General features: G+C 42.3%; 1 protein-coding gene across 2 annotated transcripts in view; it reads right to left on the bottom strand.

Annotated features, from left to right (window-relative positions):
* LOC119533986 (transient receptor potential cation channel subfamily V member 6) overlaps positions 1-15,626 on the bottom strand; it is a 22,927-nt gene extending 7,301 nt beyond the window's left edge. The window contains exons 1-2 of one of the 2 annotated variants that reach the window (XM_037835981.1): positions 2,161-2,346; positions 802-868 (exon numbers count right to left, since the gene is read on the bottom strand). Coding sequence is in view for 1 of the 2 variants with exons in the window: in XM_037835980.1 (XP_037691908.1) it covers positions 15,283-15,410 (128 nt within the window). In the remaining variant the exon portion in view is untranslated. Of the gene's footprint in view, positions 1-801; positions 869-2,160; positions 2,347-15,282 lie in introns of those variants that run through there. The other variant, XM_037835980.1, reaches the window with a different exon arrangement.

Here is a 15,626-nt window from a genome sequence, read left to right as displayed (position 1 = left end):
TCAATCAAAAAGCGACAGTGATGCAGAAGAAAAAGCCTGGCTCCAGGCTTCCCTTCTTCCTGAGTTCTTTTTTCCTCTACTTTCTCTCTCTCTCATATTTTTCTTCACATTCTAATCTCTACAACCTTACCATCCATAGTAGATCCCTGAACCTATTCATTAGCTTCACATGAGAGCTTATATGAAATGTAGACCCTCAGGCCCACCTTTGGAACTAGTGAATCAGAATCTGCAATGTAACAAAATCACCAGCTGATTCTGTGTATATTAGAGTTCGAAAAGTACTGCTCAATCCAGGTGTTAGTTGAGTGTGGTCTCTGCATAAGAAACGTCTGTTGTAGTAAGTCAGTGATAGGCTCAGGAATACCCACTTTCAACCAGAATACATTAAAGTTTGGTAAGAAGTGGTCTCCACTATTCTCAAACCAGCTGTCTACAGACCTTAGGTGCTACTTTATTTTGACTTTCAGCACCTATGTAGATACACACTATGCCCAACAATAACAAATGCAGAGAAGCTAGAGAATCCAATTTAGAAGGGTAATTCATTGAATTTCATGGATGTGGATGTGGATGTGCCCTTTCCACCCTTTGACCTTCCTTGTATTCACCCAATTACAGATTCAGGGATGCTTTTTTTTTTTTCTGGTCCCTAAATTGATTATATTCCCTTTCTATTTCTTATCTGTTTTTCTCTTGTTTTAGGTAAAGTTGTCTTCTGTGACTTCCCCAAAATCATCCCTTTAGTCTCATTTCTACCATGAACTAAAAACTTTTTTTTTTTTTTAAATCAGAACTTACCCCAACTAAGACTCATGGGTTCCCTTTTTTTCAACTTTTTCTCTCAGTCCAGAGCCATTTGGTCTTTCTATGGGAATGAATGAAATAACTGTATTTATCCATAGACAGCCAACCATGTGACATACAAAAAGACACAGACCAGAGCTCACAGACTGAAGCACTGGCTGTGGTAAGAAATCTACTCCAAGAGCTGGGGGTGGGAAGATCCAGAGAGGGGGGAAGAGCACAAAACTCACACATTTCCCCTAACGTTACCCCCAGCTCCTCCCCTTCCATCACACGGGGACACCAAGTCTGGTGAATCCGTATTCAAAGTTCTCTCTCCATCAGTGTCTCCCTCCTTATCCTTGTTAACCCTCACTCATGGATGCCCTCATTCTCTTGCCTGAAATTAGCCAAATATTCCCCTAACTGGTTTTAGTTTTTACCTACCCCTAATCACTATGCCACCAAGATAATCCTTCTAAATAGCAAATGCAATCACAGCAATTCCCAGTTTACAAAAGGCCAATAGGTCCTGCAATGGCCAAAGATAAGGAACACGAGATTCTTTACAGTCTTTGTGCAACTACTTTTCCCACTCCTCCCCACCTCTCCCCACTCACTCCTTATAACCAGCATTTAGGCCTCACCACCCCAGAGCACACACTCTTCCTACACCTGTGTCCGTAATGCTCTTTCCACTTAGAAGCCAACTTCTCCACCCCAATCAATTGTCTATTGTATGTTCTATATCTCCTATGCCTGGTAATATCCTAGCATATAGTAGACACTCGTTAAACATATCTGTAGAACGAATGACTCAGTGGCAGTGCCCAAAGGCAGTGTGGCTTTACTGTCCATCCTATGATCTAAATCAGCCACCCCCCGTAAACCAAATTTAAGCAAACATATAATCTAAGTAACAGTGTGCTTGATACGCAAACATAGCTGTAAAACAATTTTTCTACACACACACCCCTTACCACCTTCCCTACCTTTCCAACAATTTGCCCAATCCCTCACCCCCACCCCACCTCAACACACACACCATAGATTTTCCAAAGCCAGCACTAGAATGAGAAAGAAAAACACAAATAAAGCTTTCCCCAACACACACCCTCACCCTTCTCAGGAAGTTTTTACTCTCTGCTTTAGCCTTTATATTATTTCAGCATTTTTCCCTGTGTGTTGTAACTATTCTGTCTCTTCCCCTACAATGTGGATACTTCAGGATCAAAATCAGTCACTTTCAAATCTACTCATCTTTGCATCCTTACACTGCCCTCCTCCAACTATCTTTTGGTTTTGTGCCCCATTTTGACTGAATGTGTGAAAGGTTAATGGCAAAGCTAGAAATGAAACAAGGGGTCTCCTTACCCAATTCCAGAGGTCAGCTCCCTGCTCCCCAAGATATGAGTGGGGAGATAGTCAATGGCAGGTCCAAAGATTTTCCTTTTGGCCCTAAACATCTGAGGAGCCTGTAAATGACCACCCAAACCACCATTCCTTGTATTCCTTTTCTTGCTTCTGTTGACTGCCTAGTATACCTGGAAAGGACAAGGAGCTACGGTCAAGCCTAGGGTTGCTAAATTTAACGAATACAAATACAGGATATTACATTTGAATTTTAGATAAATAGCAAATAATTTTTTAGTACAAGTATGTCCCCACAACATTTGGGGCATCCTTTTATTAACAACTTATTTGTCGCTTATCTGAAATTCAAATTTAACTGAAGGTCCTGTATTTTATCTGGCAACCTCAGTCAGACCACATCCTGGGGTGAAGAATCAGCTTATGGCCCCATTCAGCAGGGTTTATAGAGAACTCACCTCCTCTGGTTGGCAAACTCCAGAATCCAGCAAAAGAGGAAAGAATGCCTGGATAGGTTCTGAAGGACTGGGGCAGATCCATTACTTGCAATTATTACAGAAGGCCACAAGGGAGCAGCAGAGAAAGTCCTAGCTCACATCTTGGCAGCAAGGCAGAATCCCAAACACAGGGCTACCCTTGGGTGCATTAAAGGGGTGCAAAGATTAGACATATCCAACGATTCTTGTTCTCTCAAGTGGTTTGTTTCATCAATAGCGGCCCATCACAGAAATTCAGATCTGGGAAAAATCCCACATACCTTTACCACGTCCCAGCCAGACATTTCCTTAGGATGGGAGGAAGAGACACCAATAAGATATCTTCCTATTTGAATGGTTGGATTATAATAATTTTAACATTACTAGCAGAATGTGATTTGGAGCAGTGGTTCTCAACCAGAGGTTTCCACTCTCCCTACCAAGGGAACGGAATTCTACTGACATCTAGTAGGTGGAGGGCAGGGATGTTGCTAAACATCCTATACAGAACAGCTTCCCCCAACAAAGAAGCTTCCTGCCCAAAATGTCAATGGTGCCAAGGAGAAGAAACCCTGATTTAGAGATATTATTATTCATAATCAAATATAAAAGGATTCTTCCCACTTAAAAAATTAGTAATTTCCTATACATGTTTGTTTACAGATCATTAAATACTTAACTCGGAGGGCGGGGCAAGATGGCAGACTGGTGAGCTGTATGTTTTAGTTACTCCTCCAGGAAAGTAGGTAAAAAGCCAGGAACTGCGTGGACTGGACACCACAGAGCAATCTGTCTTTGGGCATACTTCATACAACACTCATGAAAACGTGGAACTGCTGAGATCAGCGAAATCTGTAAGTTTTTGCGGCCAGGGGACCCGCGCCCCTCCCTGCCAGGCTCAGTCCCGGGGGAGGAGGGGCTGTCAGCTCCAGGAAGGAGAAGGGAGAATTCCAGTGGCTGCTCTCATCGGAAACTCATTCTACTGATTCAAACTCCAACCATAGATAGACTGAGGCCAGACACCAGAGACTCTGAGAGCAGCCAGCCCAGCAGAGAGGAGACGGGCATAGAAGGAAAACAACACGAGAAGCTCCAAAGTAAAAGCAGAGGATTTTTGGAGTTCTGGTGAACACAGAAAGGGGAAGGGCGGAGATCAGGCCTTGAGGCGCATATGCAAATCCCGAAGCAAGGCTGATCTCTCTGCCCAGGGCACCTTTCCTTAATGGCCCTGGTTGCTTTGTCTATTAGCATTTCAATAACCCATTAGATCTCTGAGGAGGGCCGTTTTTTTTTTTTTTTTTTTTTTTTTTTTTTTTTTTTTTAAATCCTTTTTGCTTTTTCTAAAACAATTACTCTAAGAAGCTCAATACAGAAAGCTTCAAAGAATTGAAATTTGGGCACGTCAAGTCAAGAGCAGAAATAAGAGAGCTCTGAGACAAAAGGCAATAATCCAGTGGCTGAGAAAATTCACTAAACAACACAACTTCCCAAGAAAAGGGGGGTGTCCGCTCACAGCCACCATCCTGGTGGACAGGAAACACTCCTGCCCATCGCCAGCCCCATAGCCCAGAGCTGCCCCAGACAACCCAGTGTGACGGAAGTGCTTCAAATAACAGGCACACACCACAAAACTGGGCGTGGACATTAGCCTTCCCTGCAACCTCAGCTGAATGTCCCAGAGCTGGGAAGGGGGAGCAGTGTGAATTAACAGAGCCCCATTCAGCCATCATTTGAGCAGACTGGGAGCCTCCCAACACAGCCCAGCAGCCCAGAACTGCCCTGGGGGGACGGCACTCACCTGTGACATAGCACAGTCATCCCTCAACAGAGGACCCGGGGTGCACAGCCTGGAAGAGGGGCCCACTTGCAAGTCTCAGGAGCCATACGCCAATACCAAAGACTTGTGGGTCAGTGGCAGAGACAAACTGTGGCAGGACTGAACTGAAGGATTAGACTATTGCAGTAGCTTTAAAACTCTAGGATCATCAGGGAGATTTGATTGTTAGGGCCACCCCCCCTCCCCGACTGCCCAGAAACAGGCCCCACATACAGGGCAGGCAACACCAACTACACACGCAAGCTTGGGACACCAATTGGGCCCCACAAGACTCACTCCCCCACTCACCAAAAAGGCTAAGCAGGGGAGATCTGGCTTGTGGAGAACAGGTGGCTCGTGGACGCCACCTGCTGGTTAGTTAGAGAAAGTGTACTCCACGAAGCTGTAGATCTGATAAATTAGAGATAAGGACTTCAACTGGTCTACAAACCCTAAAAGAACCCTATCAAGGACAGCAAATGCCACGAGGCCAAAAACAACAGAAAATTATAAAGCATATGAAAAAACCAGACGATATGGATAACCCAAGCCCAAGCACCCAAATCAAAAGACCAGAAGAGACACACCTAGAGCAGCTACTCAAAGAACTAAAGATGAACAATGAGACCCTAGTACGGGATATGAAGGAAATCAAGAAGACCCTAGAAGAGCATAAAGAAGACATTGCAAGACTAAATAAAAAAATGGATGATCTTATGGAAATTAAAGAAACTGTTGACCAAATTAAAAAGATTCTGGACACTCATAGTACAAGACTAGAGGAAGTTGAACAACGAATCAGTGACCTGGAAGATGACAGAATGGAAAATGAAAGCATAAAAGAAAGAATGGGGAAAAAAATTGAAAAACTCGAAATGGACCTCAGGGATATGATAGATAATATGAAGCGTCCGAATATAAGACTCATTGGTGTCCCAGAAGGGGAAGAAAAGGGTAAAGGTCTAGGAAGAGTATTCAAAGAAATTGTTGGGGAAAACTTCCCAAATCTTCTAAACAACATAAATACACAAATCATAAAAGCTCAGCGAACTCCAAATAGAATAAATCCAAAAAAACCCACTCCGAGACATATACTGATCACACTGTCAAACATAGAAGAGAAGGAGCAAGTTCTGAAAGCAGCAAGAGAAAAGCAATTCACCACATACAAAGGAAACAGCATAAGACTAAGTAGTGACTACTCAGCAGCCACCATGGAGGCGAGAAGGCAATGGCACGATATATTTAAAATTCTGAGAGAGAGGAATTTCCAGCCAAGAATACTTTATCCAGCAAAGCTCTCCTTCAAATTTGAGGGAGAGCTTAAATTTTTCACAGACAAAGAAATGCTGAGAGAATTTGCTAACAAGAGACCTGCCCTACTGGAGATACTAAAGGGAGCCCTACAGACAGAGAAACAAAGACAGGACAGAGAGACTTGGAGAAAGGTTCAGTACTAAAGAGATTCGGTATGGGTACAATAAAGGATATTAATAGAGAGAGGGAAAAATATGGCAAACATAATCCAAAGGATAAGATGGCCGATTCAAGAAATGCCTTCACGGTTTTAACGTTGAATGTAAATGGATTAAACTCCCCAATTAAAAGATATAGATTCACAGAATGGATCAAAAAAAATGAACCATCAATATGTTGCATACAAGAGACTCATCTTAGACACAGGGACACAAAGAAATTGAAAGTGAAAGGATGGAAAAAAATATTTCATGCAAGCTACAGCCAAAAGAAAGCAGGTGTAGCAATATTAATCTCAGATAAAATAGACTTCAAATGCAGGGATGTTTTGAGAGACAAAGAAGGCCACTACATACTAATAAAACGGGCAATTCAGCAAGAAGAAATAACAATCGTAAATGTCTATGCACCCAATCAAGGTGCCACAAAATACATGAGAGAAACATTGGCAAAACTAAAGGAAGCAATTGATGTTTCCACAATAATTGTGGGAGACTTCAACACATCACTCTCTCCTATAGATAGATCAACCAGACAGAAGACCAATAAGGAAATTGAAAACCTAAACAATCTGATAAATGAATTAGATTTAACAGACATCTACAGGACATTACATCCCAAATCACCAGGATACACATACTTTTCTAGTGCTCACGGAACTTTCTCCAGAATAGATCATATGCTGGGACATAAAACAAGCCTCAATAAATTTAAAAAGATTGAAATTATTCAAAGCACATTCTCTGACCACAATGGAATACAATTAGAAGTCAATAACCATCAGAGACTTAGAAAATTCACAAATACCTGGAGGTTAAACAACACACTCCTAAACAATCAGTGGGTTAAAGAAGAAATAGCAAGAGAAATTGCTAAATATATAGAGACGAATGAAAATGAGAACACAACATACCAAAACCTATGGGATGCAGCAAAAGCAGTGCTAAGGGGGAAATTTATAGCACTAAACGCATATATTAAAAAGGAAGAAAGAGCCAAAATCAAAGAACTAATGGATCAACTGAAGAAGCTAGAAAATGAACAGCAAACCAATCCTAAACCAAGTAGAAGAAAAGAAATAACAAGGATTAAAGCAGAAATAAATGACATAGAGAACAAAAAAACAATAGAAAGGATAAATATCACCAAAAGTTGGTTCTTTGAGAAGATCAACAAGATTGACAAGCCCCTAGCTAGACTGACAAAATCAAAAAGAAAGAAGACCCATATAAACAAAATAATGAATGAAAAAGGTGACATAACTGCAGATCCTGAAGAAATTAAAAAAATTATAAGAGGATATTATGAACAACTGTATGGCAACAAACTGGATAATGTAGAAGAAATGGACAATTTCCTGGAAACATATGAACAACCTAGACTGACCAGAGAAGAAATAGAAGACCTCAACCAACCCATCACAAGCAAAGAGATCCAATCAGTCATCAAAAATCTTCCCACAAATAAATGCCCAGGGCCAGATGGCTTCACAGGGGAATTCTACCAAACTTTCCAGAAAGAACTGACACCAATCTTACTCAAACTCTTTCAAAACATTGAAAAAAATGGAACACTACCTAACTCATTTTATGAAGCTAACATCAATCTAATACCAAAACCAGGCAAAGATGCTACAAAAAAGGAAAACTACCGGCCAATCTCCCTAATGAATATAGATGCAAAAATCCTCAACAAAATACTTGCAAATCGAATCCAAAGACACATTAAAAAAATCATACACCATGACCAAGTGGGGTTCATTCCAGGCATGCAAGGATGGTTCAACATCAGAAAAACAATCAATGTATTACAACACATTAAAAACTCGAAAGGGAAAAATCAATTGATCATCTCAATAGATGCTGAAAAAGCATTTGACAAAATCCAACATCCCTTTTTGATAAAAACACTTCAAAAGGTAGAAATTGAAGGAAACTTCCTCAACATGATAAAGAGCATATATGAAAAACCCACAGCCAGCATAGTACTCAATGGTGAGAGACTGAAAGCCTTCCCTCTAAGATCAGGAACAAGACAAGGATGCCCGCTGTCACCACTGTTATTCAACATTGTGCTGGAAGTGCTAGCCAGGGCAATCCGGCAAGACAAAGAAATAAAAGGCATCCAAATTGGAAAAGAAGAAGTAAAACTGTCATTGTTTGCAGATGATATGATCTTATATCTAGAAAACCCTGAGAAATCAACGATACACCTACTAGAGCTAATAAACAAATTTAGCAAAGTAGCGGGATACAAGATTAATGCACATAAGTCAGTAATGTTTCTATATGCTAGAAATGAACAAACTGAAGAGACACTCAAGAAAAAGATACCATTTTCAATAGCAACTAAAAAAATCAAGTACCTAGGAATCAACTTAACCAAAGATGTAAAAGACCTATACAAAGAAAACTACATAACTCTACTAAAAGAAATAGAAGGGGACCTTAAAAGATGGAAAAATATTCCATGTTCATGGATAGGAAGGCTAAATGTCATTAAGATGTCAATTCTACCCAAACTCATCTACAGATTCAATGCAATCCCAATCAAAATTCCAACAACCTACTTTGCAGACTTGGAAAAGCTAGTTATCAAATTTATTTGGAAAGGGAAGATGCCTCGAATTGCTAAAGACACTCTAAAAAAGAAAAACGAAGTGGGAGGACTTACACTCCCTGACTTTGAAGCTTATTATAAAGCCACAGTTGCCAAGACAGCATGGTACTGGCACAAAGATAGACATATAGATCAATGGAATCGAATTGAGAATTCAGAGATAGACCCTCAGATCTATGGCCGACTGATCTTTGATAAGGCCCCCAAAGTCACCGAACTGAGCCATAATGGTCTTTTCAACAAATGGGGCTGGGAGAGTTGGATATCCATATCCAAAAGAATGAAAGAGGACCCCTACCTCACCCCCTACACAAAAATTAACTCAAAATGGACCAAAGATCTCAATATAAAAGAAAGTACCATAAAACTCCTAGAAGATAATGTAGGAAAACATCTTCAAGACCTTGTATTAGGAGGCCACTTCCTAGACTTTACACCCAAAGCACAAGCAACAAAAGAGAAAATAGATAAATGGGAACTCCTCAAGCTTAGAAGTTTCTGCACCTCAAAGGAATTTCTCAAAAAGGTAAAGAGGCAGCCAACTCAATGGGAAAAAATTTTTGGAAACCATGTATCTGACAAAAGACTGATATCTTGCATATACAAAGAAATCCTACAACTCAATGACAATAGTACAGACAGCCCAATTATAAAATGGGCAAAAGATATGAAAAGACAGTTCTCTGAAGAGGAAATACAAATGACCAAGAAACACATGAAAAAATGTTCAGCTTCACTAGCTATTAGAGAGATGCAAATTAAGACCACAATGAGATACCATCTAACACCGGTTAGAATGGCTGCCATTAAACAAACAGGAAACTACAAATGCTGGAGGGGATGTGGAGAAATTGGAACTCTTATTCATTGTTGGTGGGACTGTATAATGGTTCAGCCACTCTGGAAGTCAGTCTGGCAGTTCCTTAGAAAACTAGATATAGAGCTACCATTCGATCCAGCGATTGCACTCCTCGGTATATACCCGGAAGATCGGAAAGCAGTGACACGAACAGATATCTGCACGCCAATGTTCATAGCAGCATTATTCACAATTGCCAAGAGATGGAAACAACCCAAATGTCCTTCAACAGATGAGTGGATAAATAAAATGTGGTATATACACACGATGGAATACTACGCGGCAGTAAGAAGGAACGATCTGGTGAAACATATGACAACATGGATGAACCTTGAAGACATAATGCTGAGCGAAATAAGCCAGGCACAAAAAGAGAAATATTATATGCTACCACTAATGTGAACTTTGAAAAATGTAAAACAAATGGTTTATAATGTAGAATGTAGGGGAACTAGCAGTAGAGAGCAATTAAGGAAGGGGGAACAATAATCCAGGAAGAACAGATAAGCTATTTAACGTTCTGGGGATGCCCAGAAATGACTATGGTCTGTTAATTTCTGATGGTTGTAGTAGGAACAAGTTCACTGAAATGTTGCTATATTATGTAACTTTCTTGGGGTAAAGTAGGAACATGTTGGAAGTTAAGCAGTTATCTTAGGTTATTTGTCTTTTTCTTACTCCCTTGCTATGGTCTCTTTGAAATGCTCTTTTATTGTATGTTTGTTTTCTTTTTAACTTTTTTTTTCATACAGGTGATTTGAAAAAAGAAGGGAAAGTTAAAAAAAAAAAAAAAAAAAAAAAAAAAAGAAAAAAGAAAAACAAGGGGAAAAAAAAAAAAAAAAGATGTAGTGCCCCCTTGAGGAGCCTGTGGAGAATGCAGGGGTATTCGCCTACCCCACCTCCATGGTTGCTAACATGACCACAGACATAGGGGACTGGTGGTTTGATGGGTTGAGCCCTCTACCATAAGTTTTACCCTTGGGAAGACAGTTGCTGCAAAGGAGAGGCTAGGCCTCCCTGTATTTGTGCCTAAGAGTCTCCTCCTGAATGCCTCTTTGTTGCTCAGATGTGGCCCTCTCTCTCTGGCTAAGCCAACTTGAAAGGTGAAATCACTGCCCTCCCCCCTACGTGGGATCAGACACCCAGGGAAGTGAATCTCCCTGGCAACGTGGAATATGACTCCCAGGGAGGAATGTAGACCTGGCACCGTGGGACGGAGAACATCTTCTTGACCAAAAGGGGGATGTGAAAGGAAATGAAATAAGCTTCAGTGGCAGAGAGATTCCAAAAGGAGCCGAGAGGTCACTCTGGTGGGCACTCTTATGCACACTTTAGACAACCCTTTTTAGGTTCTAAAGAATTGGGGTAGCTGGTGGTGGATACCTGAAACTATCAAACTACAACCCAGAACCCATGAATCTCGAAGACAGTTGTATAAAAATGTAGCTTATGAGGGGTGACAATGGGATTGGGAAAGCCATAAGGACCAAACACCACTTTGTCTAGTTTATGGATGGATGTGTAGAAAAGTAGGGGAAGGAAACAAACAGACAAAGGTACCCAGTGTTCTTTTTTACTTCAATTGCTCTTTTTCACTCTAATTATTATTCTTGTTATTTTTGTGTGTGTGCTAATGAAGGTGTCAGGGATTGATTTAGGTGATGAATGTACAACTATGTAATGGTACTGTAAACAATCGAAAGTACAATTTGTTTTGTATGACTGCGTGGTATGTGAATATATCTCAATAAAATGATGATTTAAAAAAAAAAAAAAAAAAAAAAAAAAACTAAACTCACAGTGAAGACAAACACAATGCACTGAAAGATTAAAAAAAAAAAAAAAAAAAATAAATACTTAACTAAGGTAGCAACAAAAGGGTGAAGGCTTTTAAGCTCTTGCTGATTATAGAGCAAATCTGAAATTATAACAGTATGAAGTGTTTCCAGGTTTTAGTATGTTATATTTTACTGGACAATTAATTGTAAAATTGAACAATCCAGTTCATTAATTAGCCTGGTGGAAACCCTACCTGGTTCCTGGCACAAAACGTAGCACATATTTTTTGTGGAGTAAACATATCAATGATCTCTCCCCTAGGGTTCCCTCTGAGCCCCCACAAGTGAGGATCTCTGACTTCCCCTGGCCCCGTTCCCTTCTGCCCCACTCTCCGTGCTCTTCCTCAGTTACTGTGGGTGTGGACTTGTGTGTGTGCACATGTGTGCAGTATGCCTGGGTGAAGTATTGTACCTGGTTGCTGAGAAACAAGGCAGGGTCAAAAGAGTCTTGAGGAGAGTTCAAATTAGAATCTTAGAGCTAGAATCTTACAGACCCAGAAATTTAATCTAATCTGTTCATTTAACAGGTTGATAAAGAGAACAGGGCCTCTGAAGTGACTTGTCCAAGCAAGTCAGAGGCAGAGCTGGAGCTAGTATCCCATTTACTGTTTCTCTGTCTCTGTTCTCTGTGCTAACCTGTATTTGAAGTGGGGTTAGAGGAGACAAAGGTGACTGCGTCAACATGCATGGGTCTCCACAAGCACCTTCTGACTTAGAACAGTCAGAAGTGCCATTTGGGAAATGGGGGTGTACAGTAGGGTAGCTCAGGGTATTGATTCCCAGGTGAATACAGTATTTTAGGAGGAAGATCACAGCCCTTCTAACTCCTGCCATCACTGGGAGTTGCCTTTTTACTCTTATTTTTTTTATCACACAATCCCATTTGTTGAATATGCTTTACAGGTTCCAAAGCATCCCATGTATTGCTTTTGATCCTCACAACCCGTAACATTGGGTGAAAAATTCTCCCATTTTTCATCAAAGTAAACTGAGGCAGCACAGACAAAATTATTGTCAGATGATGACACAGAGTGTTAAAGGTAGGATTCTCGACTGCGAACCCAGCCTCTGGCTTTTACCACTAAATTATGCAGTAGTTCAAGTTTTATGCTTTTCCCAATTTTTTTTCAGGGGTGGGGATGGGGAGGGCTGGATCAGTGACCACAGATAAAGGAGAGAAGAGTCATGTGTGGGGAGGAGGCATAAGTTGGGCACTCCTGGGGCCACCTCCCTCCAGTTCAGGTTCTTGGAGGTGGGACAAGGAAGCCAAAGCCATGGCAAGAGTGGCTATTTAGAAACTTGGAGTCCAGCCATCTTTCTAATCCCTTCAATTCCTTTTATGCATGTAAGTAGACATCTGTGCATGCAAGTTAGCATGTGTGTATGCACTTACTGAATGAAGCAGGGAAGACAAGATATTAGAGAGTCCCAGAACTTAACTTTTACAGGTACTTCCATTCACATCTATTTGACCATAGGAAAACCTCCAGTGTCTACTACCTTCCCACCAAGCTTCTTAGAGAGAGAATATACCAGTATGGAATATACCAGTCAAGGCAATCTTTGTGAAGCTACCCAAAATGCCCCCATCAGCCAGTCAGACGTGGAAGCTCTATTATCACACTTTGTTTATATGCCTCTTATGACATCCCCCAAGCTCACTTCTAACCTACCTTTACACAGTTTGCCCAATAGGGTGTGAGCTCCTTGAGAGCAGAGGATGTGTCATATTCATTTTCTGCAAACCTGGGGGAGACCCTTATGCTCAATAAATATTTAATAAATTGAATATCAGGAAATAAGAAAAATTCAAGGACAAGGGAGAGATGATCCAGAAGAAATGGGAGAAAGTTGAGAGTTCGGACGGTATTCCAACAACGTGGATTTAAGCAGAGGGTTTTCTGCCTAAGATCCAAGGAAAATCTACCAAGGCAGGGGGAACTTAGAGTTCCTGGTCATCTTGGAGAGACTTAAAATCTCCCCTTCTCATTGGACCATCCTCCTCCCCATGAAATCCCACCAGTATATCACCAGAAGTCCCCCTCTGAGCCCTTGTCATAAATTCTGATGTCACCATTTACTGGGTCTGTGCCTGCCTCATTTATAAGGCAATAAATAATAGCACCTACTCCCCTGGGATTCTATGAGACAATGTAGGGGAAGGTAACTAGTAGTGTCCGGTTCTCAGTACATTGTTTGCTCGTTCTTCCACCAGCTTATCTCCTCACCTGTCTGCACTGTTTTTTACCCCACATTTATCTAGTTGCCTGCATGTCTTTCCTTTGTTCAGTTGATTGTGCAGACTAGAAAACTCCTCTTCCAGGCAATTTCAGCGTCCTTCTGGGTAATGCCCACCCCAAGGGGAAATGATACTCCAAGGCACCTGTTGTCCTGGAAGAAGGCGGCCAAGAAAATATGGAAGAAAACCAGAAAGTCCGAGAAAAGAAGGTGTCTCTAAATGGTGATGTCAGGCCTTCCTAGCCCTGGGGTGCAGAGAAGACCATCTGGTGGGTCTCAAGGAAAGATTGGGGCCAGAAAAGGCAAGTGGAAACAGCCCATTCTCAGCTAGGCTAAGACAGGAAGCAGACATCCTAAACTGTGTGCTCCAGTCCCAGGTCCTTCCCTGGCTTCACCTTCACACAGAACCTCCACCACCACTTCTAGATTCCTAGGTCTTCCTGCACACTGTGCCTTGCTCCCCCCAGCCCCAGGGTCCTAAGAGTGGGAAGGGGATGAGTGGAACTACGGATGGCCTGTTCTCTAACAATAATACCACTGTTACCCCCAAGATGTCATCAGCCAAACATGTGCTCCAGCTTCCACCCTCCTAGGCCTGGGGAGAGAGAGGTGGGTGGCTGGCATGTGAGAGGGGATTCCAGCACTCAAGAGAAGGAGCATATCTCCAGCTCAGGATCCTTTAGCAAAAGAACAAACCCTGAGACCCCATGCATGCCCCAGCCTCCGAGTCAGGCTAAGGCAGGCTCCTGCTTTTGGAGTTGGAGAAAGACCCTAGAAAACAAAGGCTTCAGACTTTTCCCAATGAATAGACCTATTATTTGCCTTCTCAGAGGCCCAGGGAAAGCCCCAACAGGCAAGACTTCCTTCTAGATTGCCCAGCCACCCAGATGGGGAAATCCACTAGAAAACATGGAGGGAGACCACCCACAGAGATAGCTCAAGTTTCCTCATTTCCCCTTCTCTCTATCTCCAAACTTTAAGCTGCTCTAAGGGGAGGGGGGAGTACCATCAACTGAGTTTAGGGAAGTTTTCAAGCGCTGGAAGTGACATGCGATTTCCTTTGGGCTCAAACCCTATGGCTGCTCAAATTGCCCAGTCTGGAATAACATTGTCCTACACACACCTGGCATTTTGGTCAGTTGCTAATGTTTCTCATCACCCCCTGCCCCCCCTTCCCACCAAAGAGAGTAAGAAACTCCTCCAGGTGTGAGTCCAGGCTTTGTCTTTGTATCCTCCTACCCAGAGTCTGGGTCTGGTTCAGTGTCTAATGAGATAAATGGACAGGAACCATAACTGTTATCACATTTGTCTTATTTTGTAGCTATTGGTGTGTGTAGTTTCTTCTCTGCTTCATTCATTCATTCATTCATTCCCACATACATATGTCTATTTTCTGCCAGAGAGACTGTTCCAGGGGCAGGAAGAGAAGAAATATACAGGGCATCATTCTTACTACCCAGCACCTCTTGGGTGGAGGCGCTATGATGCTATAATCCTTGCAAGGTCTAACAAGGTGCCATTGCCTTTAGGGAAGTACAACAGGCTTGCATAATTGATTTGGATCTTAAAAATAGTGAACACCTGTGTCCATCCGTGTACTTTCCTCTCCCACCTGGCATCCGGGCAGCAGGAAGCTAACCACACAAGCTGGATTCTTAAGACAAAATGCTCCCCAGAGCTAGCTAGCCCAGGACTGGGAGCCCAATTTGTCCAGCCAAACAGGGATGGTTGCTGACAGGGTGGTGAGGGGGTGAGGGGCAGCAGAGGGGAGGAAAGCAGTGTGAAAGGTAGACCAAGCCTTACCTCTTCTGTTGCAGCAGGTTCTGCTCATCTCGGTACTGAGCCCATGACTTGCCTCTCCGGAACCATCTGCAAAACTTGTTCCATAGGCAGAGAATTAGCCCCTTCTCCTTGGGCAGCGACCACCCCATGGGGTGGAGGGCCGGCTCCTTGGGGGACTGAGGCCAAGGCCAGACCCTGACTGGACTCAGCCTTGGGGCCACATTGTTCTCCCCAAGGGCCGGCCTGCCCTCTCCCTGTAGAGGTCCCGTCTCCAAGTCCTTCAGCCTCCGCAGGAGTTTCCTTTGTGGCCGCTCCAGCTATCCTGGAGAGCACTGCAAGTTTGTTAAACTTAGCAGGAACTGGGA

This window comes from Choloepus didactylus, chromosome 5 (genome assembly GCF_015220235.1).
Source record: "Choloepus didactylus isolate mChoDid1 chromosome 5, mChoDid1.pri, whole genome shotgun sequence".
NCBI lineage: Eukaryota > Metazoa > Chordata > Mammalia > Pilosa > Megalonychidae > Choloepus > Choloepus didactylus.
This window is presented reverse-complemented; position numbering and strand designations above follow the sequence as displayed.